Source organism: Pollicipes pollicipes, unplaced genomic scaffold (genome assembly GCF_011947565.3).
Source record: "Pollicipes pollicipes isolate AB1234 unplaced genomic scaffold, Ppol_2.1 Scaffold_4740;HRSCAF=5597_pilon_pilon_pilon, whole genome shotgun sequence".
NCBI lineage: Eukaryota > Metazoa > Arthropoda > Thecostraca > Pollicipedomorpha > Pollicipedidae > Pollicipes > Pollicipes pollicipes.
This window is the reverse complement of record NW_023596545.1, coordinates 33189178-33214836: the sequence shown is the minus strand read 5'-3', so window position 1 is coordinate 33214836 and position 25659 is coordinate 33189178. Positions and strand designations below refer to the sequence as shown.

Sequence of the window (25659 nt, the reverse complement as noted above, 5' to 3'; positions counted from 1 at the left end):
AGGTCCGAAGGGGACTTCAGGAGAAGTTAATATTTCGATGGCGGGAGACCGACATCACGGTGCGTGTCCAACATTGAGAACCAAAATCATCCGTGAAAGATATTTCCCCCAAAAATATTGAACTTGAAACAACACGGAGAAGCGCACCGGCACCGAACTGGGACTGGATGCGCTGCGAACACTCCAGAACACTGCAGTCCGGTATCTTGAGCGCTACGGCCCGGTGAACAGAAATGTACCTGCCAAGCTGGTAATCGGGGCGATGTGGGATGAGGATGCATGAGACAGAAGACCGAATGCAGTACTTTGTTATATACTATATTGCACTATCTTCGCACCAGAGGTAGCGCAAATCCTCAGGGGTGTACTTGACTGCAGGCTTAAAAAGCAAGAAGAGAGAAATTGGTGCAGTGTAGCCGTGAAATGAAGCAAAATTTGTTCTTGAAGGGTGCCAGCTTCCTATGATTGAAAATTTTTCATGCGCGCAATAACACCATGAAAATATCACGGATGAGCTTGGTCGTGACTTCCGGCTGCATTGCGAGCTATTCACGCACTTTTCATCGTGAAAAGCGGCGCATCTGCGAGTTTCATTGAGAAGTTCCTAGCGCACCAGTGCGTGGTATAGTCCTGCGATATGGCACTACATTTCCCTGGCATTGGCAAGACATGATTCAGCCGCAGGAAAACCACCTCTTCGTCACAGAAGCCATCCCATCTGGCGCATATTTAACAAACTGTGTGTCATCACGTGGCCCCGCCGGCCGGACGTCTTCCTTTTCGAGTCACCGGAACGCGATGAAGTCACATGCTCTCCCCGAGGCCGGCGCGCCTCCAGGTCGGCCTCGTCACTTGACCGGACCGCGGGGAGGTCGCAGTCGGTGACCGGGGGCGGCGTGGGGCCGTTTCCGGGTCGGGGTGGAGCCTCACTGGGGAGCGGCGCTGGCGCACGTCGGTGACGCCCTCGGCCGCCAGCCAGCGCGGCCTTACATGGCATGGCGGCCGTCCATGTCCCTCGGGCTCGCCTGCATATCGACACCGCATCTGGGCGTTCAATGGCATTGCAGAAACGCTGAGAGCCCGTGACGTCACCGACGGCAGCGTGCCGTCTTACCTGGCGGTACGGTCTCTGGCAGCACGTCCGCGCCCCGGCACAAACGCCGCTCCCAACGGGGGTGAGCGCTAAGGGGCGGCGGTGATCCTGCCGAGCATGTTTTGGGCATTTGGCGAGCACATGCTTGTTGGATGCCGGGGCGGCGGCTGCGGGATCGAGGGGGAGGGCAGGCAGCGGAGGGGCCGACCGTGCGTCACCGTGTCGGAGACCGTACCGCTGCCGGGGCCGGGAATCTGAATGAACGGTCCCGGCGTCCGGCGTCAAGGCAGTTGTGCGAAGGGCGCGGGAGGCGGTGGTCTGGCGGCGCGTGTGCGGAGCGGATCGGAGTGGTGGAGCGGTCTCGCTGACGGTCTGTGCACACGCAGTCGAGGTGATCCCACTGACGCTCGTGCGCGACGTTTGGCCGAGAGGCCCACTGATCAGTGTCCTGACGCACGAAGTACTGTGATGACCAGGGGTCGCTCCTAGCCACCGAAATGACGACTATGGCCAGCGCCAAGTATCAAGGTAATGACGCCTTACTGGACATTTGTGTCGATGAGCATGTGATTCGTTCGGTGTGACCCGAACTGCCTGCAAATGAACAGAATGCCTCCGCCGTACGATTTATTCCGTCTCGTTTGGCGGACCGCGGATTTGGTGCGACATTTTACAGCCTCACCTTCGAACTCTGACATCGCATTAACCTAAGTGTGAAATGGAGCCTCGGGCGGCTCGAAATAGCATACTAGCGTGTGAACACGTCTGATGTGCCAATTAGTCCAAATTATGCTAAATCGGCTCCAGCATGTCGGCTATTTACGGTGTGGGAACGAACGATCTAGCCATCACGTTTACATGTGCGCTAGAACTCAATAGGCACGAGACTTGCCTCAGTCAAAATTTACTACTAGCATCCAAAATTTACTGCTTAAAAATCTAGGTGAGCCCGCTCATCTTGATTTATTAGTTAGTGTTGAATGGGGGTGTCAAGCTCGACCCTTCAAGTCTTCACGTCTCGCGGCATTTGTCTCGACGAATGGCTGCTGCCCGTCATTGCTGCTCTTCACAAGCCTCATTTACGCATGCTATCGGCCGTTGCCATTCGGCAATGCTCATGGCTCGGTGATTAAATGCCAACTGTGATAATCTCGCTGAAATAATGCAAATGGGATGTTCCCTTTTGCAGCCGCATGACTGGAATGACGGCCGCATTATATTGGCTTGCAGCATTGATATGGTAGCATGAAAGACCGCCGCGAGTTAAAACTACGACAAACTGCGTGGACGGCACCTAAAAATCCAACACGCATAGGGGTTTTACTGTGCATTACGAATGTCGCTGCACTGCAACATTGCAGTACCACCCACGGACACGACCAACTGCCGCATCAGGGCTCATCTTCAGCTTGCCACATCCGATGACTAAGCATCTGACGCGGGGTCAGACTCACCTAAGCGGGTTAGTTTCACGCGTTGCGCCACGCTGTGTCGCGCTGGCGTTGATTTAGTGTGTCATCTAGGTGTAGCCGGGGTCTGTCGTCAGACACTGATCCGATGAAGTCGCTGAGTTGTCGGCTTCCCATCTCGCATGCGCGCAGGACCGTGTCTCGCTTTGCCAACGCGGCTGTTGAAATAGTACCGCAGCGATGCTAAGCGTATACGTTCTCTGAGTAAGGCCCGTGCAGAGACGCCGCGGAGTTCGTAGCTCGGGGTCGAGCCGGGATAAGCGCCCTCTCCCTGCCCAGCCCGGTCAGGCGGAACACCTCGAAGGGCTCTCGGTGGCGGGCGGGCGGCCACAAGTCCGCCTGTCTGGCAGGCTGGCAGCCGCACGCGCGCGCCTGGCTGCGCCCGGCACAAAGCGTCCCTGTGAAAAAACGCCCCCCCCCCCCCAAGCCGTCCCGTTTCGGCGGCGGCGAAGGCCGGTTGGGGGGGGGGGGGGCAATCCAGTCGCGGCCATTTAATCACAAACCGGCCGAGCGGGACAAAAAGCGACATGTCTTCCACACGGCTGCGGTCGAGCTGAGGCCGAATGATGGCCGGACAACGCGGCCCGTGGCAACCAGCCGCCACCGCAGACGAATTCAAACCGGCACTGATTGGAGGGGAGGAGACTGGGGTGCGGACCCTTGGCTCCCAGTCCCTGGTTTAGCTGGTGAGACCTGGCCCTCGCAGTGTGCGCGATCTGCGTCTCGCTATCGCAGCCTCCAGGGAAACACCATCGCACATCTGCTGCGCGAGGTGTGGCGGCGCGCAGTTTGAGCGCGTCGCTCATCTGGTCTGCTGGCCTTCGCCGCGGCTGCGGTGACGCGCCCCGTCGCCACGCATTCCCGGCCGTACCGGAACCTCCCGCGGGCGTTGCAGCGCCACCTGCACACCTGTCCACCTGTCCACCTGTCCACCTGCACACCTGTCCGCGCCGCGGCGTCGCCCGGCGCCGAGCGACTCCACCCATCCGCCGCGACACCTCAGCAGCCGGGCGCGTCTCAATCCGTCGCCGTCCGCGCCGTCCGCGCGCGCCATCGCTCGCCGCGGCCGGCGGGTCGCTGTGACGGGCGAGGCCGGCCGGCCACCGGCGGCGGCGGCGGAGGGGGTCGTCAGCGCCGCCGCCGCCGCCGGAGAGCACGCCAGGCTGAGTCATGGCGCCGCCGGGACCAACCGCCCTGCAGGAACGGGTTCTCGGCGGCGGCGCGGCGACCGCCGCCTTATTTGGACGCCGGCACGATGGATTAGCGACAAATGCGCTTTTCCTGTCGGCTGCCCGCTCTGGGAGGCGGATTCGCCGGCTGCGGTCGGGCTGACGACGCTGCATGGGAACGGCAGCCGGTCTGTGGCCCCGCCGACCTGTTGCGGCCCGGCTTCGGGGCGGAAGGAGAGGCGGTGGACGGGCAGCGCCCCGACACGCGGCGGGTGCGGAGTGTCAGCGCCGCTATCGCCACATCGGCGTTATTTACGTCAGGGCTGATCAGCAGCCGCGTCCGACCCAGTCCGGTTTGGCGGCCGTTGGGCGCCGTTGTGGACTGGGCGTTCGGCGTGAGGCTGCGTGAGGCGAGCCTTGCCGTCTGCGTGGGGCTGCGTGAGGCTGCGTGAGGCGTGCGTGTCACGCTAGTCGCCGGTGTCGCTTTAAATGCACTGCAGTGATGCTGCGAGCCTGTGGCACCGGAGTCAAACGCATTTGATTATATGTGCTCTAATGTGAAAACGCGGTGCAGTGGTCCGGTAGTGTAGGTAGCTGGGATTGGACATCATGTCACCCAACGGACGTGCTCATTCATGTTTTCGCCTGTGGTAATATCTAGTTTCATGCGCTCACCATACATTAGTGCCCCCTCACCATCCACAATGAGCGCCCTTCTCACCCTACCTGCCGTCGGTGAGCATCTTGCTCACCCCGCTTGCTTCCGGTGATTAAGCTTCTTACCTCACCGGCTTGCCTCTGGTGTCAGTCAGCTTCTTACCGCACCCACCATCAGAAGCGCCATTCACCTCCACTAACCAGTGGACACCACTCTTCCCCACCATCCAGTGAGCGCCCTGCACATCCCGCCTGCCCGTCTGTGAGCTCCCTCTCACCGCCGTCCGCTCTGTTGCAGACGTGGGCGCTCAGCGCCACCTGGCGGCCGACCTGGCCGACACGTGTCTCGTCTGTTCGGTGCCGTTCGACCAGGCGATGAAGCGCAAGATCACAGACGCTTGCGGTCACGAGCGCTGCTACAGCTGCATGACGCGCTGCCAGAGCTGTCCCCTCTGCTCTGCCGACGGTGAGTTGGTCGAGATTGGCCCGGGTTCACTGCACGGCCCGGCTCGCCGGCACTAATGCTCTGTTACTCTGTTCTGTTCTCTCCTGCTCTCGATGTCCTCGTGCTCTATTTTGTAGAGAGCCCCCGGGGGCTAACACGTAGATGAAGGTTTGGGTGTCTGGACACGCTGTGCTTTGCGGCTATGGCCAGCGTTAGCCCACTTTTATCCTGTGTATAACTGTCCTAAAAGCAGCGAATGGCTGGTTGCCATGCCACCCTGCTACAGCGCCGAACTCGAAGCTAAACAGGCAACCGACGGGCAGGGCAGAGCCACGACCAAATGTTCCCGCAACAGTGCCCGTTTCTGTGGCGCGACCGTGCCTTATCGCGCCGAGTTTGACAAGGCCTGCTGCCAAGGACTGGGCCGGCTGGGGTGGGCGGGTAGTGGCAGATCGAGCAGATTGGCTGCAGTATGTTGCCCAGCGGGACATTCCGAAACAAGGTAGCGATGGGAGGAGCCGGTGCCAGCTGCCGGGCCGTCGTTGCCACCCACGTGTGTCGTCTCCGACTTCATCGCGCGAGGCCCGCTGCGCGCACCCGCCGGCTCGCTCCGCCGGGCGAGATGGCCGGAAAACGCGCGCTTTGGAAATTGGTGTCATTAACACTGGCTGCATCGGCTCATTACTGACACAGATTTGACATGGACATGACAGTCACCCAGCTGATGAGGTGGTGGGATATATACGAATTGCTCTCACAGTGGACTTAACAGGCACGCAGTGAGCTGTTCCAACCTCGAGCTAGCTATTCTCACTGCTTTTATCACTTTAAATGTCCAACATCGTCGTAGTGACGGCTGCTCTCGCCTCGGCGATCGCCGACTTACAAAGACTGCGCGAAGGACATTGCTTCCTCCCTTCCACGCACCGTTATGCGACAACATACAGGGGCCGAAGTCGCTTAAGAGCACCCTCACGCCATCGGAATTCCATCGCATTCGGTACGCCTTTGCCTCGCACCACACCGTCAGCCCTTTGTCTGCAGCGATTGCACCTTTTAAGCGGCGTTCGATGTCGTCGCCGTTCTAAGGTCGGGTCTCCGCCGCCCGGCATCAGGGCGGTGACCGGGGACGGCCGGCGGCGGTGCCTGTCTGTCGCGGGTGATTCCTTTCGTCTTAAGGTCGCTAAACCCCTCCTCTGATTGATAGGAGCCGCCGTTCCGCTATCGCTCCGCCGCCCCCCCCCCCTCGATGCGTTCCGTGCAGCCGGTCGCCGCCGCCAGGTCATCGGCTGGCGCGACCGGCCGGCGCCTGATAGGGTGTCAGTCTGGCGGTGACGTTGTTCCGCCGGCGGCGGCGCCGTGGCGTGACGCCTGCTCCGGCAGGTGAGGCGGCGGACTCAGGAAATCAACGTCAGGGCCATGCCGCTCGCCTGGACTGCTCTGGCTCGCGTCCGACGCCGGCGTTGGCGCCAACGCGATAGTTACACAGCTTGTCCGGCTGCCGCATTTTGTAAGTTACTTCACGTCGTCCACGCTGTCGCCCGCTGCGTTCTGCCTCGATGCGCCGCTGCGAAGAGGCGATAGGTGCCGAGATTCTGCAACTTCCGGCTCGGGGGACGTCATGTGAAGAGGTGTCTGGCAGGACTTCAGAGAAAACAGCAGCCGTTGAAGGCTGATAAGTGCAGCCGTGGTAGCAGACGGGCACGTGGTTCCCAATGAGAGACGGGTGGAGCGCGATGGGCTACCGATGCGGCGCCGTCCGCTCAGGTCCAGGTGCGCTCTCCTCCACGCTGATCTCCTGAGGTGGTGTCAACGGACCAAAGCCCTTGTGCGGCTAAGCAGCCGTTCCGATACGGACGTGCAGCAGGCTCTTGAACTCGGCAAACGTCGCCTGCTATTGCCCGTTAGAGCCCCTTCCAGCGCTTGGTCTCGCGCTGTGCCAGCCCATGAGCGATAAATTCTGTCACGACCACGATATGGATGGGAGTAATCCACAGCGTCCGCACGTGATCCCGGTGTTACGCCAACTTATCTGATGTCCAAGCGTCTTTTCTGTTCTGAAGGCTGTACTTTTGCCGATACGCAATTGAATCCGGCCGTTGAATCCGGTCGTTGAATCCGGTCGTTGCCTTGGGCTCTTGGTGGCTGCTTCCCGACAAATCGGTTAATCGTGACAAATTACTTGCTTCTCTCCAAAATGCCACCTGATCGATTGTCTAAGCCCCTCATTCACGTCAAACCCATTCATGTATACACCCGAAATGACATCCAGGCTGTGTAAAAATGTCTGTTCTTTGCTTATCTTCTCGTCAGTTTTGCAGAACCCTTTTACAACGCTTGTTCGATGAAGCTTATCGAATCACTTTCGATCCATCACTTCCAAAGCTGTGACTCATGTCGATAGCCAACCAGCAGAACCGTCTGAGCCCAGATTAGTCGCTGCATGAGGCTGATAGCATCGCACGCGCCTCCACTCGCTGCTCCTTGTGTGCTGGTGCTGCCCCCCCCCCCCCCTCTCCCCCTCACCAGGATACGACGATGGCCGCGCTCTGTGCTTATCCCCCGCTCCCTCGTTCAGGTCGCTAACCACGTCTCGCTGATCGGAAATTTGCATGTCGGTTGTCACAGAGGCCAAAACAGCAGACGTATGTCTCTTGGCCACCACACACGGAGATATCGTATCCAAGTACACAGGCTTTATGATAGCTACATGCGGCAATCGAATTACAAAAACAATCCGACGGGTACGTGACGGCCACTGGCACGACCCATATATAACTCACGTCGTCTGTCGTCTGTGACACCACGCCTGACTCGATGTCAGCTTGGAGAGTCTTGATGCCCGTGAGCTGTGCTTCATGTAGCCGATCACGCGCTCCGCACATAGACACTCCTCGCGACACTCCTCGTCGCCACTCCTCGCGACAGTTGCTGCGCGGAAGAGGAAACTGGCCGCGCCGTGAACTGCAGCTCACTCAACCTTCCGGCCTCCAAGCGAGCGGGCCCGGCGCAGGCTGTCGCCCCAGTCCACTCAGGTCGCTCGCAAACGAACACCCTACCGCATACCGCCGCCGGCGGCGCCCCCGCCACCCGAGCCGTTCGTCAAGCGACCCACCTGCACTGGACACCTGGAGCGTGGCGCCGGGTCAGCCCGGCAGCGGCCGGCGGCGGCGCGGCGCGTTGTCGCCGGACGGGGCCGGGGCCGGGGTCGGCGGGCGCCCTTTGTGCCGGCTCCCTGGCCGGGAATGTTAATTGGCCGAGGTGCTGTGCCGTCGCCGGCCTGTCATTACCGGGGGCCGACTCGGCGTGTCCGGACGGCGGCGGCCGTCTCGGCGGACGCGCCCGTGTCCGGTGGCGTCCGGACGGCGGCGGTGCGGCCGGGCGCTCGGTTTGAGGTGGGGTGGGCAGCGGCGCTGCCGGGCGCTCGCTCGGTTCGGGGGTGGGGTGAGCGGCGGCGCGGCCGGGCGCTAGGTTCGGGGGTGAGGTGGGCGGCGTAGGCTCCCGGTGGGAGGGACTGGGGGCCGGGAGGTGGGAGCGGGCGTGACTGGGTTCGCGGACAGGCAGTGGCGCGCCGTGTTGGCGTGGTCAAGTGGCGGTTCGGGCGCTATCTACTATCTGATTAGCGATCAGGTACAGACACGTCGTCGGCGTCGCCAGCGGTGGCAGGAGAGTGCTGTTGGGACCTGTCCGAACAGCACTTTCTGGAGCATTTATCCTTTTATGGGATAACCGTCCCTTTAATGGGATAACCCCTGTGGATAATTTTGTAGCAACAAACTAGTAAATCTCCCACATCTGATTGAACTGCTGCAGCGTTCAACACTTTGAGTTCAATCGCGGTTCTCTTTATCAGCGCTTAACAGAAACCACAAGAGGAAAACACGTCCTTGTTCACCCACTAATCAGGGTACGAGCCAGGCGGCGTGACCGTCGTTCCCTGTCTTCAGTCCCCGCTCTCCCTCTCATTAGCTGGCGAGGAGGGCGTCCGTCGCCCAGCCATCGCCGGCGGCTCGCACCGTCTCTCTGTACCCGCAGTCACGTCCGGCCGAGCGGCCCGCCGGCGCTGGTACCGCGTGCTGAGGGCCGGGCGCCGGAGACAAAGAGGTGGCCTGCCTCGGGCAGGGGGTGGCCGGAACACGCGGCCGGCTCCGGTCGGCGGAGATGCCGAGGCCTGGCGCGGAGGCGTGTAGAGGCGGCACGACCGCCCTACACACGTGCACTGTTTCCGGACAGCAGTCCAGAGCGGCCTCTGCGGTCAGCCGGCAGCCCGTGTCGGCGTCACTACCCCGCCTTCTCCGGCGCTCTTCGAGGCGCGCCGCTTCGCAGCGTCCGGCGCTGTCCGCCACGATCTCGCATCAGCCCCGCCGCGGCGCGCAGCGTCCGGCGCCCTCTGCCACGATCTCGCATCAGCCCCGCCGCGGCGCGCTGCGTGCGGCCGACCGCAGAGCAGCGCGCGCAGCTGCAGACAGCGGTCCCCGTGGCAGGAGACCGGCTCACGGTGTCCAGTCCCCCTCTCCTCACCGTTGCCTTGCACGGCCCGGCCATGCATCATCGTTGCGTCGCTTTAGCCGCTCGGCGAATGGCTCGCGGAGATGAGAAACGAGGCGGCGAGGTCCGTTCTCGCAGAGTCACTGCGGTGCAGCTTATTTATCGGCTCGTGCGTGGGGCCTTCGCTGCCGAGAGACGTGTCTCGGCAGCTTGCAGAGGGTTCAACTCCGGCGAACTCCCTCACAAACGCTCTCGCCTGCCCTGTGAGTGTGCTGAACCCTGCGTGTAGCATCCGGCTTCTGCCGGTAGCAGCTCAAGCTTGAGCTTTGCGCCGCCTTTCGTCCGCAGAAAACCAAGCCGCCAGCGGTAAGCAGCTTCGCCACGCTCGTCAGCGGCGCCTTCGCCGGTCTCCGCCGCTGACTGGTTAATCAGTAAGCGGCGTGTGTTAAGCCTGCTCGGCATCGCTCGCTGTTGCGCCGCGGGCGGCGGGTTCCGACCGGCGCGTGGTATGCGGGTCCACACGCGGCAAAAACGCCAGTCGCCGCCGATCGACGCCGCTCACCGTCCGCGCCTGTCCGCAGGTGCGCCGGCGCGAGCGCGGAGCAAGCCAGCGCAGCTGCTCGGCTCCAGCGTCACCAACCTGCTGCACGGCCGCTCCAAGCTGAAGACCAACGGCCACCTGACCGCCCTCATGCAGGTACGCGCCGGCGGCACGTCTTGCCGGACGTGACGGCACGCGCCGGCGGACGTGGCCGCGGCGGCGCGCGGACGTGGCGGCACGTCGCGTGCCGGGCCGCGCACGACGCGACCGGGCGATGCCCCGGCGCCGGCGCGGCGCCGGGCTCGTCCCGTGCCGGCGCGCCTGTCGTCAGGCGGCGATTGCTCGACCGTCGATCGGTCGGCTCAGCCCGCTGTCACGGTTTGCCTGTCGGCGATGCTCGTGCGCCGTGAACATCGCTCAGCGTCCGGCTGTTCGGTAGAGCAGGGGTGTTTAATGGGGGTGTTAGTCTTCTTTTCGTGCTTTATCCCTCACGGCCCGCCGATGGCTGATAACTTCATGTAAGCCGCCCTAATAGGGCCGCACAGCGTCCAGCAGCGAGCGGCAAGGCCGGCCGGCACAAATCCCCGACGGAAACTGACGTGATGGCAGCGCTCTCCCGATCGATCGTGTCGCTAACGCTGAGGTTACGTGGCGACTTGAACCCGCACGTTACAACACCTAGGCGAGCCGCGGAGGACACCTGTGATGATGACGCGACCCTCCCGGCCGCAGGCGCGGCAGGAGAACGGCGTCACGACATCCCGGCTCTCGCCCAGCCCTCTGCGCGAGCTCGGCAACACCGGCACCTACATGTCCAACGGCAACGGCGTCCCCAGTGGTGAGCAGCCAGTGGAGAGCTCCGTTTCAGCGTTCGCCCGGCAGGAGCCAAACTTCGCGACGCCCACGTCTGAGCCTGTCAAGGGGCGGGGCGCGATTTGACGGGTCCGCGTGGTACGGATGTCGGGTAGGCGTGTGTGACGTCACAATCCGGCTCGACGCTGCAGCGTGCCCTCGGGCGGAAACGGACGACTGCAGCCGCCCGCGTCTGTGTCGGATTGGGTCGGCTCCCGGTGGGAAACCCCGACAACCCCCATACATGTACATGCAGGACGGCTGGGGAGGAATGACTTCCTCTGCTGGTCCGTCCCCCTTAAAGGCGCACAGGGCGGGGCGAGTTCCATCAACAGCTCACATTGTTCTGAGCCATACACGGGCATTGCCTCTGTACTTGATCCGTCGTCGCAGTGGTACGTGTACCGAATCGGATCAAGAAAACGACGTCGTCTTCGTGTGTTCTGAAATGATTCAGGCTACCATCAGACGGCATACAAGCACCGCGGGTCTGCGGGCACCTCCACAGACATGTCGCGTCACCCCGGGAGTCCGCCCCTGACTCCCGCCTCTGACCGGCGCCCCAGCGTCCCGCCCCTGGCTCCGCCCTGGTCACCGACCGGGGCCGCCCCGCCGCCGAGCCTGGTGCGGGTCTGAGCCCATCCGTCACGGACAAATTAGTCGCTTGGGTCGCCGCGCCCGCTTTCGCGCTGATCTGGCGTGCCGCGGTCATGTCTGCTGCCCGCCTGCCGCAGTTCTAGACCGGCTCGGCACCTGGAGGACGCGGGCTAGTTTTGCACTTCAGGTTGAGTCACAAATTCGATGTTTTTTCCCGGAGAGGTCGTTCGTGGGATTAAGCTGATTGAGAACGTCGCTGATGTCACACATGTCGATTGGAGGATTTTCCGCGCGATTTTGACAGCGTGTTTGATGACAATTCCATGTCTGTCTAAGTAATGGCACGTGTAAGCTACCATGATTTCATGGCTTGTCACGTGTACAAACCCCGGTTTTGTATTTACCGTGGGCTTGGTCTGCACGGACGAGCATTTTGGCCCCGACTTACTTTCCCCAGTTCGGTTAAGTCGCCTGCCGGGCGCTGTCCTGTATCCGCCTCCCACCCGCACTTCCAATTCACCGTCCACACGCAGTAACTCAGCTCACTGCGGAACTCACGACCGAAAGATCGTGAGCTCGAGACGCACTGCCGGCAATGTTTCCGTTCATTCCGCCCCGGCGGCGCGACCGGCTCGTGTGACCGCTGACCCCGTCTGGTCCGGCAGGTCTGCCGACCCCGCCGGCCAGCCGGCGCCGCCTGCCGCCGGGCACCAGCCCCAAACTGCTGCGGTTGGCTGCCCGACAGAGCCGCAGCCAGCGAGCCAACACCATCGGCGTCGACAGTCTGCAGGGTCTGTCTGGTGAGTCTGGCCGAGACCTGCCCACTCCCCGCGCGCTCAGCAGCGTCGCGTCCCCCCCACCCCCGCCCGCGACAGGGAGCCCGGTTCGGCGAAACGGGGGGACATCGCAGCCGACGGCACATATACCGGGAAGACGTCACTGTCGTCGAGCGCCGCCGCTCATCGCGCGGTCGATCCGCTTGAGCCTTATTGAAGTGTTGACCGAGCAGTGGCCTATCGGCTCTCCTCGCCGGTAGGAATCGGCCGCCTCCGCGGCGCCTGCCTTCCGGCACTCGGCCGGGCCGCTGAGCCCAGGCGGATCAAAACGTGGCCGCGCCTTTAAAAAAGCGAGATAGCGGCTATCGGGCTTGAATGGGCTGAGTGGCGGGGCTCTGTTGATCCACGCGGGACGAGTGATAACACCGTCCGCTCCCCCGTCAGAGGCCCTGGGGTACGGGCGACCCGGACGCTATTGTCAGGCAACGACGGGATCACGAGAAGCCGCTGAAGTCGGTGCCGATGGTGTGACGATCGCTGTCGCGATGACGTCAGCGAGATACGGGATGCAGTGCAGCTGAAGAGCGATGTTTGGTTGACAAGATGTTGACCTGACATCTCCTTTGCTGTCCGGCCTGTCACGAACACGACGGCGATTTTTATTCTCGCGCGGCTGCTCTCGCGTCGGCGACGACACTTCGCGATCGCTGACTGTGACGTCACCGTTTCGCGCAGCCCTGTTCGCCGGCACGCCGGGCCGCGACGCCATGATAGGTCGACTCGGCTCGCTTTGGACGCTAGGTTGGTGCGCATGCGCTCGGCCGGTTTAGGTAGTGGCGTTCAGCACGATCGTGAGCGCGGTGTCGACCAGGTCGATGTCTGGATAGCTTGTTTTCAAAAGAGTGCTGTGCTTGCAGCAGCGCAAAGGCATATATATAGTCTAATTTCATGTTGGTATTGACACGAGTAACACCTGTCGCCAGCATGTTTTTCAATAAGCCGACAGCTGACAAGCAAGTTGTGTGCGGTGAGCCAATAAAGGACTGAATGTTCAGCTGGCTGACGAAAGAGCCGCATGCATGGCCTGTGTAAACCTTGACGCTGCATGTCTACTCAGTAAGTGCAGTTGGCTGTACAGGTTTATCCGCGTTTTTACAGCCATGCAGCGAAGGAGAGACCACGTTGTTATTTGCAGCGGTTCCTGAAGCGATGTGGATATAATGTGTTGCATCCTTGTATGGTGTGGTACTGCCGAACGCGCCTGGTTCGTATGTCTTCAAACATAACCGAATGCAATGGAGCAGCAGACGCTGGAGTTCATTAAAACAGCCAGAACTAGGTGCAAGGCGTTGTCCCCCCCCCCCCCCCGGTGTTTCTTCGAAACGCTGAAGAAATGGCGCGCTGCGTACTCCCTGAGCTCGGCCCCGCCCACACAGCAGGGCCACCCAGCGACCCGCCGGCGGCGCCAGACAACAGGTTGGCACCCGATCACCCGCTGAGGAGGGGCACCTGACAGGCACCTGACCGGCCGCTGACACCGGACTGCCCGCGACGCCGCGTCAGCCGTTGCCGCGTGGCCCTCCCCGGTAGCTGACACCGGCCCGGACCGGCCCCGGCCGGCCGTCTCATGCTGTTGCTGGGTACCTGGCCCGTCGACCGTATCGCTTATTCATGGGCAGGTGGCCCGCTCGGAGACCGCCGGTCACCGTCGCTGGGACGGACGTCACGCCTGACCGGACATGCCACGCGCCGAGGCGGGTCACTGCCGAAACCGGCCGCTCGCGCCGCAGCGCCGGCCGGCACCGCGAAAACTCCGCGGCCCACAACCGGACATGCCACGCCACGAGGCGGAGGCGCGGGCACCGCCGAAACCGGCTTCTCTCGACGGCAGACCTGTCGGGGGCCTTACAAGCTCGAGAGCCCTTGCGGATGCATACAGAAGTTTGAAACCTCAATGCCGAGTGTCTCTTGGACACAAAGCTATTTCAGTTTCCTCAAAGCGGCGTCCCTTTCGGGAATAACTATGCATGGGTCTCCAGCCCTCGTTTCTAGCCGAGGCGCTTGCTTTGTGCCGCGAACAAAGCGCAGGAGTGGCCGGCGCAGCGAGCCCCTTTTCTCGCTCCCGGAGAATCCGTCGCCAATCGGCTCACTCACTCGCTCTGCGCCGCATGCCCAGCAGACGCACACCGCAGCCACGGGCTGAACAGTCCTAAATGAGCGCTCTGCCGACGCTCCTGGGGCGACCCTAGCCCTCTCGGGATCTCCTCCAGCGTGCCGCCATCACGCGGAGGATGTTTTGGCGTGCGACATCTGGCCCGTGCCCCGCCAGCCGATGTTTTGCCGGCGGACGGAGGCCGCCTCGCCGCGGGCCGGGTTCCGATTGTCTGGTGCTGAATAATGCATGCCCTCCCGGGGCGCGTGGCGCGTAATACAGGCCGTTTAACTCCCCCCCCCCCCCCCCCCCCTCCAACGGCTCCGCGACCCAGAGTACGCACCTTTGGCTACGCAAACATCATGTGAAGCTGGAGATTGACGCCCGCGTCGCTGAGATTGTGAGCGTTGTCAGAGTGAACATGGCAGTGGTTATTACTACGCAGAACCACGATAGCATGCGTTTTGGCCTGTCAACGGGGACTCACAGCAGAGGCGTTGTTAATGGCCATGTTTACTTAGCAACGCCATGTAGTCTGAGCATTTGTCATTCCGCCGGTTCTTTGCTCATGTGCGAATGCTAAAAGCGCCGGCATGTTGATTCTTTGCAAAGCTGTTTGATTTCGTCTGTGCCGCTCACTGTTTCCGTTGGATCATACAAATACCTTTATCGTCGCCGCCTTCGCAGTGCATGTAGCCAAGGCCTCAGCCACGAACCCCGTCGCTCTTTCCGGCGGCTGCCTCTCTTGACTGGCGGCCGGCTGGTGCCAGGCTGTGTGAGAGTCGCGCGAGATAACGCACCTGAAGCTGATATGACCACGTGCTGGCGGGGGACGCTACGCACCGATCCACAGACCGAGGGGTCACGCAGCGCTTGAACTCCGGATGAGAGCGGCCGGCCGGCACCAGCCGAGAGAGAAGCGCGTTGGCATGCGCTGGGCGTGCCTGACTAGGGGTCGGCGAATCGGGCATATGACGAGAGGGCGCGGGGCACGCAGGGCCGATCCGCGGGCGGGGGGGGGGGGAGGGGGGGGGCAATCCGAGGACCAGGTGTCGGACGGGTGTTCGTGGTGTCCTGTCCACTTTGGCGGGGTGTGGCGATGGCGGAGATGTGGCGACACCATCTGAAGCGTGATCTGGTGCCAAAGGATTCGTGTCACAACGCCCAACCCAGAGGCTCACTCAGATGTCCAAAAAACATGGCGCTCTCGAAGATAGATGTTGTAAAGACAGAGTTATGAAACAGAACAAGGTGTCGCGATGCCGCCATGCAGCATGTTTCGTGTGGCCCCAGAAGACTTCCTTGGCTACGACGCCGGCGGAAGAGATCGCCTCTCTGCCTTCCGCTGGACCCGCGCCTGCCGCCGGGGCTCGGCTGTGCACGCAACGCGGCTGGGGCCGGCCCGCAGCAGCGCCGCTGACGCCGCCCACGGCCGCTCGTGTCACGTCCGATTACCTGAGCTGGCCGGACGCAGCGGCCGCAGCGCGCCGCACTGCGCTGCATCGCTGCCGCGCGGCCAAATTTGGCGCGCCGCGATGGCATCGACTTCCCCGCCGCCGTCGGCCCGCGGCGGAGCGTGAGGGAGTGAGGCTCAGACGTGAGCCCCAGACTCAGACTCAGACTCATACATGTCCCGCCGGCGCGGCCGGTAGACGGCGCGAGCTCGGGACTGGGCGCAGGGGGGGGGGGGGGCGCACCCGACAACCTGCGACGCCGCGCTCAGGACTTCCGAAGGCGCGCTGGCTGTCGAGACGAGGATCTTCCGCGCCCCGTCTGAGCTCTGATGCAATCCCGAGCGGTGAAGGAGTGGGAGTGAATCAGGTTGTGCCCGGGAAAGGCGTGAAGGCGTGCTGCGTCGCGTTTCCCCACTCGTGCGCCGCTCGTCGACGCTGCGAGTCCATCCCCACGCAGCCCAGCTGACGATCTCGATCTCGCCTACCCTTCCAGGCTCGACTCAGCGCCGCTTGTCTCCCTCCACCTCTCCCGCCGTCTGACGCGTGCCGTCCTCCCCGCAGACACGGACGAGGAGAGCGGCGGAGGCGGCCGGCCGGAGGACAGCGCGCTGTACGCGCGGCTGGGCCTGCTGCTGGGCCCGGGCGCCGAGCCGCGCTCGCCGGGCTCCGAGCGCTCGCGCTCCAGCCGCTCGGCCAGCTCGGGCGCGCACTCGGGCCACTCGGGCCACGAGTCGCGCTCGTCGCTGCCGCGCGGCGACATGGCCTCGACCAACACCAGCCCCGTCTCGACCCTGACAGGTGGGTGCCGCGACCCGCGCCGCCGCCCGGCCCTGGCAGGCGCCGCCCGTCGGCTCGGGGCGGACTTACTTGGTCGGCCTCAGACCGAGGCGTGGGTATGAGAAAATGTGCTCTTGTGTGGTTGTGCACAGAGCCCCAAATGGTATGGAAGTGAGTCATTGGCTTGGCCCCGGGAGGAGCGGCTGACGTAGCAATGCATGCAATAATCTGCGGCGCGTTTCACAAAAATGACCTTATCTTTAAAAAAACATTTTCTTTGTGTCCAAAATAGCACTTGCGTACATATAGCCCTGCATGTCTCTGCTGTCGTGGATCTAAATTTGCCTGAGTGTTGTTGCGTATAGACCCACTGTCGTCAACTGCCAACGTTGCACCGTTCTGATTTTTGTGACTCTTCACTTTGCTGATATTGACACCTTGCCTCGCTGACGCTGACGTCATACCGCGCTGACGCTGACCTCATATCGTGCTGACGCTGACTTCACACGGCTCTGTCTCGCAGGCTCGAGCGAGTCGGAGGCGGCGCACCTGCGCTCGGAGCGTAGCCACGAGAGCCTGGGGTCGCTCATGTCCATGTCACTGAACGGCTCTAACCCCTCGGCCAGTCCCCTTATCGGCTCCCGCCGGAACTCCCTGGGTGAGTGCCGAGCCCTCGGCGCCTCGCGTGGCCGAGCGTGCATGCTGTATGTAGGCCCGTAGCGGTTGCAGTGTGCTTCGCGACGCTCAGGGAACAGGCGACACTGACAGTGTCGTTTCTCTTCCCACATGCTAGGAATTTTTAAACGCTCGTTGCGCCCAATTTCTTTTGGGCCGGCATGCACTTTGTTTTATCGGGCCCGAATCTCCTTGGCGCTTTCACATTCTCCGCATCTCCCGTGAGATGGCAGATAGTCGCTGATGTACGTAGGTTGGTGCCGCCGGTGAGACCGTAGTCCTGTCCCCCGGCCAAGGGTCGTGCGTCCATCCGCGCCGGTGTGAGAGTCGGTGGTCGTTTAGTCTGCACGTGCCTGCGGGGTGAGCTCGTCGCCACTGTCGCCGCCACTGTAGCCTAGTGTCGCCCGGTGCAGGTGGTAGAGGCGCTGTGGATGACGTCAGTGGATTCGGCGGCCCCCGGAATCAGCTGGCGCGGAGGTCAGCACGCTGCCCTCGGGTCACCACGCCAGTTGACCCCAAAGGTTTGTTGCACGAGCCTGGAGTGGTGGTGGTGCAGTGGACTTTCACTGGGCTCTGTTATGTAAGCGAGAGGTCATGCGTTGGGTACAGCTGGTCGCGCGCGATGCGCGTGGAACGCCGCACTTGGGATTAGAGAAGTGTGCTGCACGTGCTCCTTCTTGCCCGACGTCTTAGCAGTAGCAGCAAATCCTTGACGTTTACACAAAGCCCTGAGCGCCTTTCAAGTCTTACTTACTTTTCACCCGATTCGCTACGCCGCTTTTCGGCTCTCACGTGACAACTTTTTGGTCTCGCCTCATCTTCACAAGCACTTCAGTCACCTCGCCGCATCTCTCCCTCTCCCTAACGACGGCGCTCTGCCCGCAGCGCGGTTCGCGCAGTTTCGGCCCCGCCAGCTTAGCCTGCAGCCGCTGTTCTTCGAGGTGCCGCAGCAGGAGCAGGACCCGCTGTTCCTCGGCCGGCACTGGCTGTTCGCGGAGCTAAGCCGCGCCCTGCTCGGCACGCCCAGCCGCGGCTGCGTGCTCTCCGGCAGCGTCGGCACCGGCAAGACGGCCGTGCTTCTCCAGCTGGTGGAGCACAGCTGCTTCGGTCGGCGCGCCGTCCGGGACGATGCTCTCTATCAAGGTGAGCTGCCCGTCTCCGACTCACGATTCGAGGTGATGTGAGTGCTCGCGCGATTCGGCCGCGATGGGTATAGGTGTGAGTTAACCATGCATTTGGTGCGCCCTTAAACCTAAGTTGCTGTCATTCACTTACAGTCCGTGAACTGTGTGCCCGCTTCGGGAAGAGTTTATGACCTTTCACATCTGCAAGTCTGAACTGAGAAGTTGAGTGCTGAACATGCGTGCTTGCCAGGTGATGGATTGAAGGACATCTGCCTGTTTCCCGACACCACCCTACCGCAGCTCTGCCGACACCCCTACCGCCTCTCAAGTGCCGCTGGTATCTCTTGCTCCGGCCTGCTGGCTGCTCTCCGCTTAGTTCCGCCGTTGACCGCCGCTGGCGCTGTCCGCAGAGATCAGCTCGTCGGCCGGCGGCGAGCGGCCGCGCGTGGTGGTCGGCAGCGGCGGCCTCTACTCCAACGTCTGCGTAGTTCCGGAGGACCTCAAGATGCTGGGCAGCCGCCTGGTGGCCTACCACTTCTGCCAGGTGAGAGGTCCGGGCCGCCCTTGGTTAGCAGCGGAGCAGTGGGAGCCGTGAGAAGCTGTTCGGACGGTACTTTGACGCATTACCTTGTAAAAAATGGTTGCGTGCAGATTTTTGTTCACTGATGCAGCGTTCGTTCGCAAAACCCGTGAGGTTAACATAATTTTTCGTAAGTCTAGAGTGGTGTGTCTTCAACGTCATTGCCTTTGATGTGGTGACGTCGCAAAAACAACACGAATTTTGGCTCGTTCAGGCACTCAACTTCGCAGGCCCTCACTATCCGCCACTCCGCCTCCTGCAGGCCGACAACAGCGCCACCTGCCTGGTGCCGGACTTCGTGCACTCGGTGGCGGCGCAGCTGTGCCAGGCGCCGCAGCTGGCCGCCTACCGGGACTACGTGCAGCGCACGCCGGCGCTGCAGACGATCCTGGCGCAGCGCTCCTGCGTCAGCGACCCGGCGGCGGCGCTGGCGCGGGGCGTGCTCGAGCCGCTAAACGCCCTCCGCCAGGCGGGAAAGCTGCCCGGGCAGACGTGCATCGTGGCCGTGGACGGCCTCTGTGAGGCGGAGTACCACAAGCCAGGTGAGCTGGAGCGGTGGCGAGACGGGAGCGGTGGCGCGGCGGGCTGGCATGGTCCGCGCCTGCCAGCCGTTATTCTGTTGTGTCGCTGTACGCTGGATGGGTAGTTTGAACGACTGGGCGGCAAGGTGTTTGCACGTCTGGTGTTGATTGCAGTGTCCTGGATTCGAGCCTCTCGCCTCCCTATCCTCTCTCCTCACTATCTGTTTCGTCGTTGTCTCCGGTGCAAGGGCTAAGAGGACGAGCTGAAACACTGTGCTACAAATCTTAACAGCTCCGCTCCAAACCAGTTCGCTGCAGTTCGCTCCTAATGTCCCTGGAGCTGGCATGTGACGCCCGCCTGGTCTGTTGCAGAGTACGGCGATAACCTGTCGGCCTTCCTAGCACGTCACCTGGTCAAGTTCCCCGCCTGGCTGAAGCTCGTGGTGACAGTGCGCACGCAGATGCAGGGCATCGCAAGCCCGCTGCCGTTCCACAAGATCAACCTGGACCGCCTGCGCGACACGGACGACCTGCAGCGTGACCTCAGCGACTACATCGCCTTCCGCATCAACAACTCGCCCTCCATCACCAACAGCATCCAGGTCAGCGGCGCCAAGGTGGAGGGAAGCGGCCAGTCGCGCTTCATTGCTCACCTGGTCAACCTCTCCAAGGGCTCCTTCCTCTTTGTGAAGCTCACCCTCGACCTGATCGAGCGCGGCAAGCTAGTGATGAAGTCGTCCAGCTTCCGCGTGCTGCCCGTCAGCCTCAGCGAGATCTTCCTGCTCAACTGCAACCTCAGGTTCCCGACGCAGCGGTCGTACGAGCAGGTGGAGCCGATGCTGGCTAGCTGCCTGGCGAGCCTGCACCCGATGACTGCCTACGACATCTTCCACTCGGCCAACGCCGGTCGCACCAGCGCACCCATCTCCTGGGACGAGTTCATGCGTCGCTTCAAGACCATCTCGGGCTTCCTGGTCAAACGCGTCGACGACACGTACATGTTCTTCCACCCGTCGTTCCGGGAATGGCTGACCCGGCGCGAGGAGGGCGAGAGCGCCAAGTTCCTCCTGGAGCCGCGCCTGGGCCACGCCAACATCGCGCTGCGCATGAGCCGGCTGGAGGCGCCGCTGGACGCGCAGAAGACGCTCGAGCTAGGCCACCACGTGCTGAAGGCGCACCTCTACAAGAACTCGCGCGAGGAGCTGCTGGTGTCGCCACGCGACCTGCAGGCGCTCTGGGTGGCCGGCGCCTCGGCTGACCTCTCTGCCGCGCTCGTCGCCGACCGCAACGCGCACAGTCCCAACGTCAAGGTGTCGAACCTGCTGCTGCTGGCCGGCGCCTCCCCGGACGCCGCCGTCCGCCAGCGGGACGGCGCGCCGCTGCTCGGCCTCTGCGCCGCCGAGGGCTTCGACGAGATGCTGCAGCTGCTGCTGCGCTTCGGCGCCGCCGTCGACGCCGTCAACGGCAAGGGTGTGACGCCGCTCATGTTGGCGGCGACGGGTGGACACGCCGAGGCCGTGCAGCTGCTGCTGCAGCACGGCGCCAGCGTCGGCCTGTGCGATGCCGGCCGACGCTGCGCGCTCGTGCATGCCGCTGTGCACGGTCACCTCAGCGTGGTGGAGTACCTGCTCTGGTGCGACTGGGCAACGGCCGGCGCCGGCGATCGGCTGGCCATGGCCGAGGCGGCGCAGCAGGCGCTGGTGGCGGCCGCTGGAAACGGTCGCCTCCAGATCGCCGAGTACCTGCTCGACATGGAGGAGGTAAGTCCCAGGAGATATCACCGCCGCCTGTGATTAGTGACTATGATCAACGTGCATTATAGGTCATCACCTTACTTAAAGTTAAAGTTATCCTTGATTTTTTATACTTGTTTCGTTTGAGTTGTCCATTCTTACCTGCCTGGATTGAGAAATTACGATGTCAGTTTGTCCCATTTTTGTAAAAGCTGTACTCATCGGAGGAGTATTTGATAAAAAATAGTTCATTTAGTGGCTAGTTGTACATCTTTCGATTGCGTCCACCGTCGCTGGGATAGTGGGAGTGGCACACTTGATTCCCAAAAGTCCACCCACGAGTGGCAGAAAAAAGCAAAGCTGATAATGGACCGACCACCCCACCCTCCGCCCTCGCCACATGGCTGACCAGGTTCCGCCCACCACCCCCAGGTGGCAGTAAACACTTGCGACAGTTTGCACGGCGAGACGGCCCTGACGATGGCGGCCGCCGCCGGCCACAAGCCGCTGGTTGAGATGCTGCTGCGCCGCGGCGCCACCGTCGCCGCCGCCAACTCGAAGGGGGCGCCGCCGCTGCTGGGCGCCGTGCGGGAGGGCCACTGGGACATCTGCGTAGTGCTGCTGGGCCAGGGCGCGCCGCTGGAGCAGCAGGACCAGGCGGGACGCACGCCGCTGATGCTGGCGGCCAGCGAGGGACACATGGGCGTGCTGGATCTCCTTCTCAACAAAGGTGCGGCGTGACTTAGGCACGCTTTTCTGCCCCACTGTTTGCGACGTGCAGTGTCCCAGGTGATTGCATTTAAAGCTTCCCCGACTATACGTAGAACGTGTGTTGTTCTTACATTCCAACACCTTGAACTCCACTTAGTCACGCTTTACTGTGAAGGGCCTGTCCAGAGCCTGTGTTTGTGCCTAGGGTGACCGATCTAACGGAGCCGACCCCCGCTGCTCTCTCCAGTGTCTCCGCTGCTCTCTCCAGTGAACCGCAGTGGCCTGTCGTCGACCACACTGACCTGTCCCCCCCCCCCCCCGCAGTCGCGTCTGTGGACCGCAGCGACCGCGAGGGCCTGACGGCGCTCTCCTGGGCGTGCCTGAAGGGCCGCGCGCACGTGGTGCGCTCCCTGCTGGACGCCGGGGCCGACATCAACCACACGGATAACGCCTGCCGCACGCCGCTCGATCTGGCGGCCTTCTACGGAGACGCCGGCGTCGTCTCGGTAAGGGTCGCCGGCTGGAGGAGGGCGGAGGGAAAGAAGAAGAGGGGTGGAGTGGGGTCGGGTGGAAGCGAGTGAAAAGAGTCGAGCTAAGGGACGTAAGGAAGGGCGCATGTGGGGGATTGTTCACGGGCGCAGTGGTGAACGAATCTGTATGATGAGTCACAAAAAAACGGCGGGTTTATTTCACGAAGCCTTCAGATATGGGATATCACGTCTTGAAGGTTCGCGTAGACTTGCTCACAAAAACGGAACGTTTCTTCGTCCTGCAAAGACCTAAAGCATCCGTGGACATGCCACACGGCGATCGCTAACCTCATGACAATCCCCATTCCTCCGAGTGCCGAGAATCCGCGGTCCTGTGTGTCCTGTGAGCGGTTGCCACGGCCTGCGCTGACCTCTGCCGCGCCCGGCAGCTGCTGCTGGACCGCGGGGCCGTGATCGAGCACGTGGACCGGCGCGGCATGACCCCCCTGGACCGCGCCATCGGCTGCGGCAACGTCCAGGTGGTGCAGTGCTTCCTGAGGAAGGGCGCCAAGCTGGGGGCCACCACCTGGGCCATGGCCGACGGCAAGCCGGAGATCATGTGAGTCGGCAGGAGGGGGTACAGGAGCACTGTGGGGCACAGCTGAAGGGCGATTTCGTTGGTGTAGCACTAGGTGATATGGTCGCGACTGTTTTCTTTGGCTGGGATCCCGCATTGACTTGCGCGGGTTAATGTTTGCCTTCTTTGCGTCCATTTATGTAGTGTATTCGGGACGCCATTGGCACGCTTTTTAATCGCTTTTGCTACAGGCTTGGCTGCCGAAGTGTGCCATTAAACACAAGGAAAATCTCATCAGGCTATCCGCTGGTTAGCACCAATAGCATATAACAATTCGCACGCTGCGTGGACTTTCTTCTCATCCACGCCTCAGCTTGCGGGAGCGGACACTGACGGACTTCTGCTTTGCTTCAGGTTCACGCTGCTGAACAAGCTGAACGACGACGGCATGACGCTGTACAAGAAGTGTCGGATTCAGGAGGCCGACCACCGCTTCACCTACGCGCTGAAGAAGTTCCCCGAGGGCGGCGTGCAGGAGCACGAAGACCTCTTCCGTCGGCTGCACGTCAACCTGCTGCTCAATCTGTCCCGGTGCAAGAGAAAACTTGGCGTGAGTTGTCACTCGGGCGCCCAGTGGGTCATGTGATCAAACTCGGCTTTTGATCGATCAAGCTTTGTAGCATGCAATGGTCGCTTGTTTAAATCATGCTTTTACTTCCTCACCTCATTTTTTGCAAACCATGTAATGTGATGTAAGCTGTTTGTATTAAATACGTAATAATAATAATATATGCTTTGCAAAATAAATAGTTTACTCATAAGTGATATATACATATATATAGCAATACTACATCATAATCAGATATAACTGGCGTTATTTGTATGCATGCTGTAAAATCACTTCTATGATATTTAACTTTGTGTTCGCCTTGAAAGAAGAATAAATGGTGCGTCGTTACCACCCATCCATCGCCAACGGCGATACTGTGTAAATTCATGCACGTCGTCCCTACTCGTCGAAAGCCCCTGCGTCCCCTAGTCTGGTCATGTCGTCCGGGTCTCGCCTGTTGACCAGTGCTGACCTGGACCCGTCCTCTCCGCAGAAGCACCAAATTTCAGCAGAGCTGGCGACGCTGGCCATGTCGGTCCGACCGGAGGCCTTCGAGCCCTACTTCTTCCGTGCAAAGGCCAAGCACGCCCAGAAGTAAGCAGATGTGTCGCGCTGCAGCGCGGCGGTAGGCCTCGCTGACTTGGATCACCGGTTTTAATGTTACTTCGGGGCGGTGGCGGGGTTCGGGTGTCGACTGGCCATCCGTATAGCGCCAGCAACACGACAACGTACCGATCAGACACCAGCTCTACGTGAGCTACGCTGTATGTGAGAATACATCGCTGACGATCCTGTCATTCCGTGAGAGGTTCGTGCGGAGCCCGTCAATACCCGATCTCCGCCTTTACCGCGCGCACGTCCGCGCCGGTGCTGACGCCTGGCGGCCGTTTCAGGCAACTGGACGGCGCGCTGGTGGACCTGAACGAGGCGCTGCGGCTGGCGCCCAGCAACCGGGACGTGCGGCGCACGCTGCTGCAGGTGCGCGACCAGATCCAGCACCCCGAGCACGGCACGCCCGGACACCAGCTCGGCTCCATGGACCCGCTGCTCGCCCAGTGCTAGTGATGTCACGGTGACGTCACGCCGCCGCTTCGCGGCTATCCGCGTGCTCGGCGGCGGGCGACCGGTGACGTCAGCTGGGCGAAGCGTGACGTCCTATTCGTTGTGCCAAAGACCGACAGAGAAAGAGAGGCGATACATGATTCCAGATTATTGCATTTACTTACTTGTTTGTGCTTCGGCTGGCAGCTCTGTCGAGATTCGTTCCGATATTTGTTAGGGTGTCACTGATTGGATAGTGTCCGCGGAATGATTTGTACCTACGTGGAAACGCGTCATTTTAGCGCTCGTTTGTACGGTATCTCCTGTAAGATTTGTAAAGGTCGAGCGCGTCCTCCACGCGACCGTCATGTTACCGGCGGCGACACTCGGTCGACGAGGCACGGTCCTCGTCCGAAGCTGCCAAGTGTTTCCGCTGACGTGAGCGCCAGACGCACTCCAGCGGCGTGTGATAGGCGTAACTTGTGAACCGCCAGCCGTGTACTGCCGTCCAGGCCCGCCGAGGGCCCTGCGGACTTCTGTGAAGCGACTCTGGTCGCCTTAGCTATCTGTAGGCTCACGTCGCTGCCCCGTACTCCCTGCAAGCGCCGCGCTGGGGGGGGGGGGGGGGGGGTGGCGGCCATTTCTGCCATAGGGCGGCCGGTCGGTCGCAGGTCACCGGCCTTGACCTTTGGCTCGCGCTCGCTGGTGGCGTTGAACCCGATCTTGGCGCGTCGCTGCGGCTGGTGAAGTGCTGAACGCAATGGTTGGTGCTAGTCGTTGAGTGGTGAGCTGTGGGGGATGTGAGTGAGGGTTGCTTGACTGGAGGGATGTACTGCTCCCAAACCATGGTGGTGTCGTTCGGGATGGGGGCCAGCCGGCCATGGCATGTGATAAGAATATGGCCCTCGGCCTCTTAAGCTGTTTTAATGTATAGTTCGTTGACTTGTTTATGACCAATAAACCTGCTGAAAACTAGTTGTGCCGTTTTACCAGGCGGTGCGGGTCGAACTGCGAATCTACGAGGTATCGCATGTATCTGCTCGATGGCAGTGCCGAAATAACGGTCTCACTTATGAGACTGTTATACTAAGCAGTCTCACTTATGGGCAGATACCGCATCGGTTCAGCTGGTATCGGAATCCATACT

At 61.7% G+C, this 25659-nt stretch overlaps 1 protein-coding gene across 3 annotated transcripts in view; it reads left to right on the top strand.

Annotated features, from left to right (window-relative positions):
* Nucleotides 1-25134, top strand: part of LOC119098739 (protein TANC2) — a 73736-nt gene extending 48602 nt beyond the window's left edge. The window contains exons 1-18 of one of the 3 annotated variants that reach the window (XM_037221757.1): nucleotides 1396-1621; nucleotides 4687-4854; nucleotides 9903-10018; nucleotides 10595-10700; nucleotides 11977-12111; nucleotides 16255-16491; nucleotides 16994-17128; nucleotides 17559-17666; nucleotides 18031-18288; nucleotides 18680-18813; nucleotides 19112-19391; nucleotides 19743-21130; nucleotides 21536-21833; nucleotides 22139-22320; nucleotides 22734-22903; nucleotides 23276-23471; nucleotides 23965-24065; nucleotides 24365-25134. In XM_037221757.1, the coding sequence (XP_037077652.1) occupies nucleotides 1591-1621; nucleotides 4687-4854; nucleotides 9903-10018; nucleotides 10595-10700; nucleotides 11977-12111; nucleotides 16255-16491; nucleotides 16994-17128; nucleotides 17559-17666; nucleotides 18031-18288; nucleotides 18680-18813; nucleotides 19112-19391; nucleotides 19743-21130; nucleotides 21536-21833; nucleotides 22139-22320; nucleotides 22734-22903; nucleotides 23276-23471; nucleotides 23965-24065; nucleotides 24365-24533 (4212 nt within the window). In that variant the 5' untranslated portion in view covers nucleotides 1396-1590 and the 3' untranslated portion in view covers nucleotides 24534-25134. Of the gene's footprint in view, nucleotides 1-1395; nucleotides 1622-4686; nucleotides 4855-9902; nucleotides 10019-10594; nucleotides 10701-11976; nucleotides 12112-16254; nucleotides 16492-16993; nucleotides 17129-17558; nucleotides 17667-18030; nucleotides 18289-18679; nucleotides 18814-19111; nucleotides 19392-19742; nucleotides 21131-21535; nucleotides 21834-22138; nucleotides 22321-22733; nucleotides 22904-23275; nucleotides 23472-23964; nucleotides 24066-24364 lie in introns of those variants that run through there. The other 2 variants (XM_037221756.1, XM_037221758.1) reach the window with 2 other exon arrangements.
* Nucleotides 25135-25659: the final 525 nt, after the last annotated feature.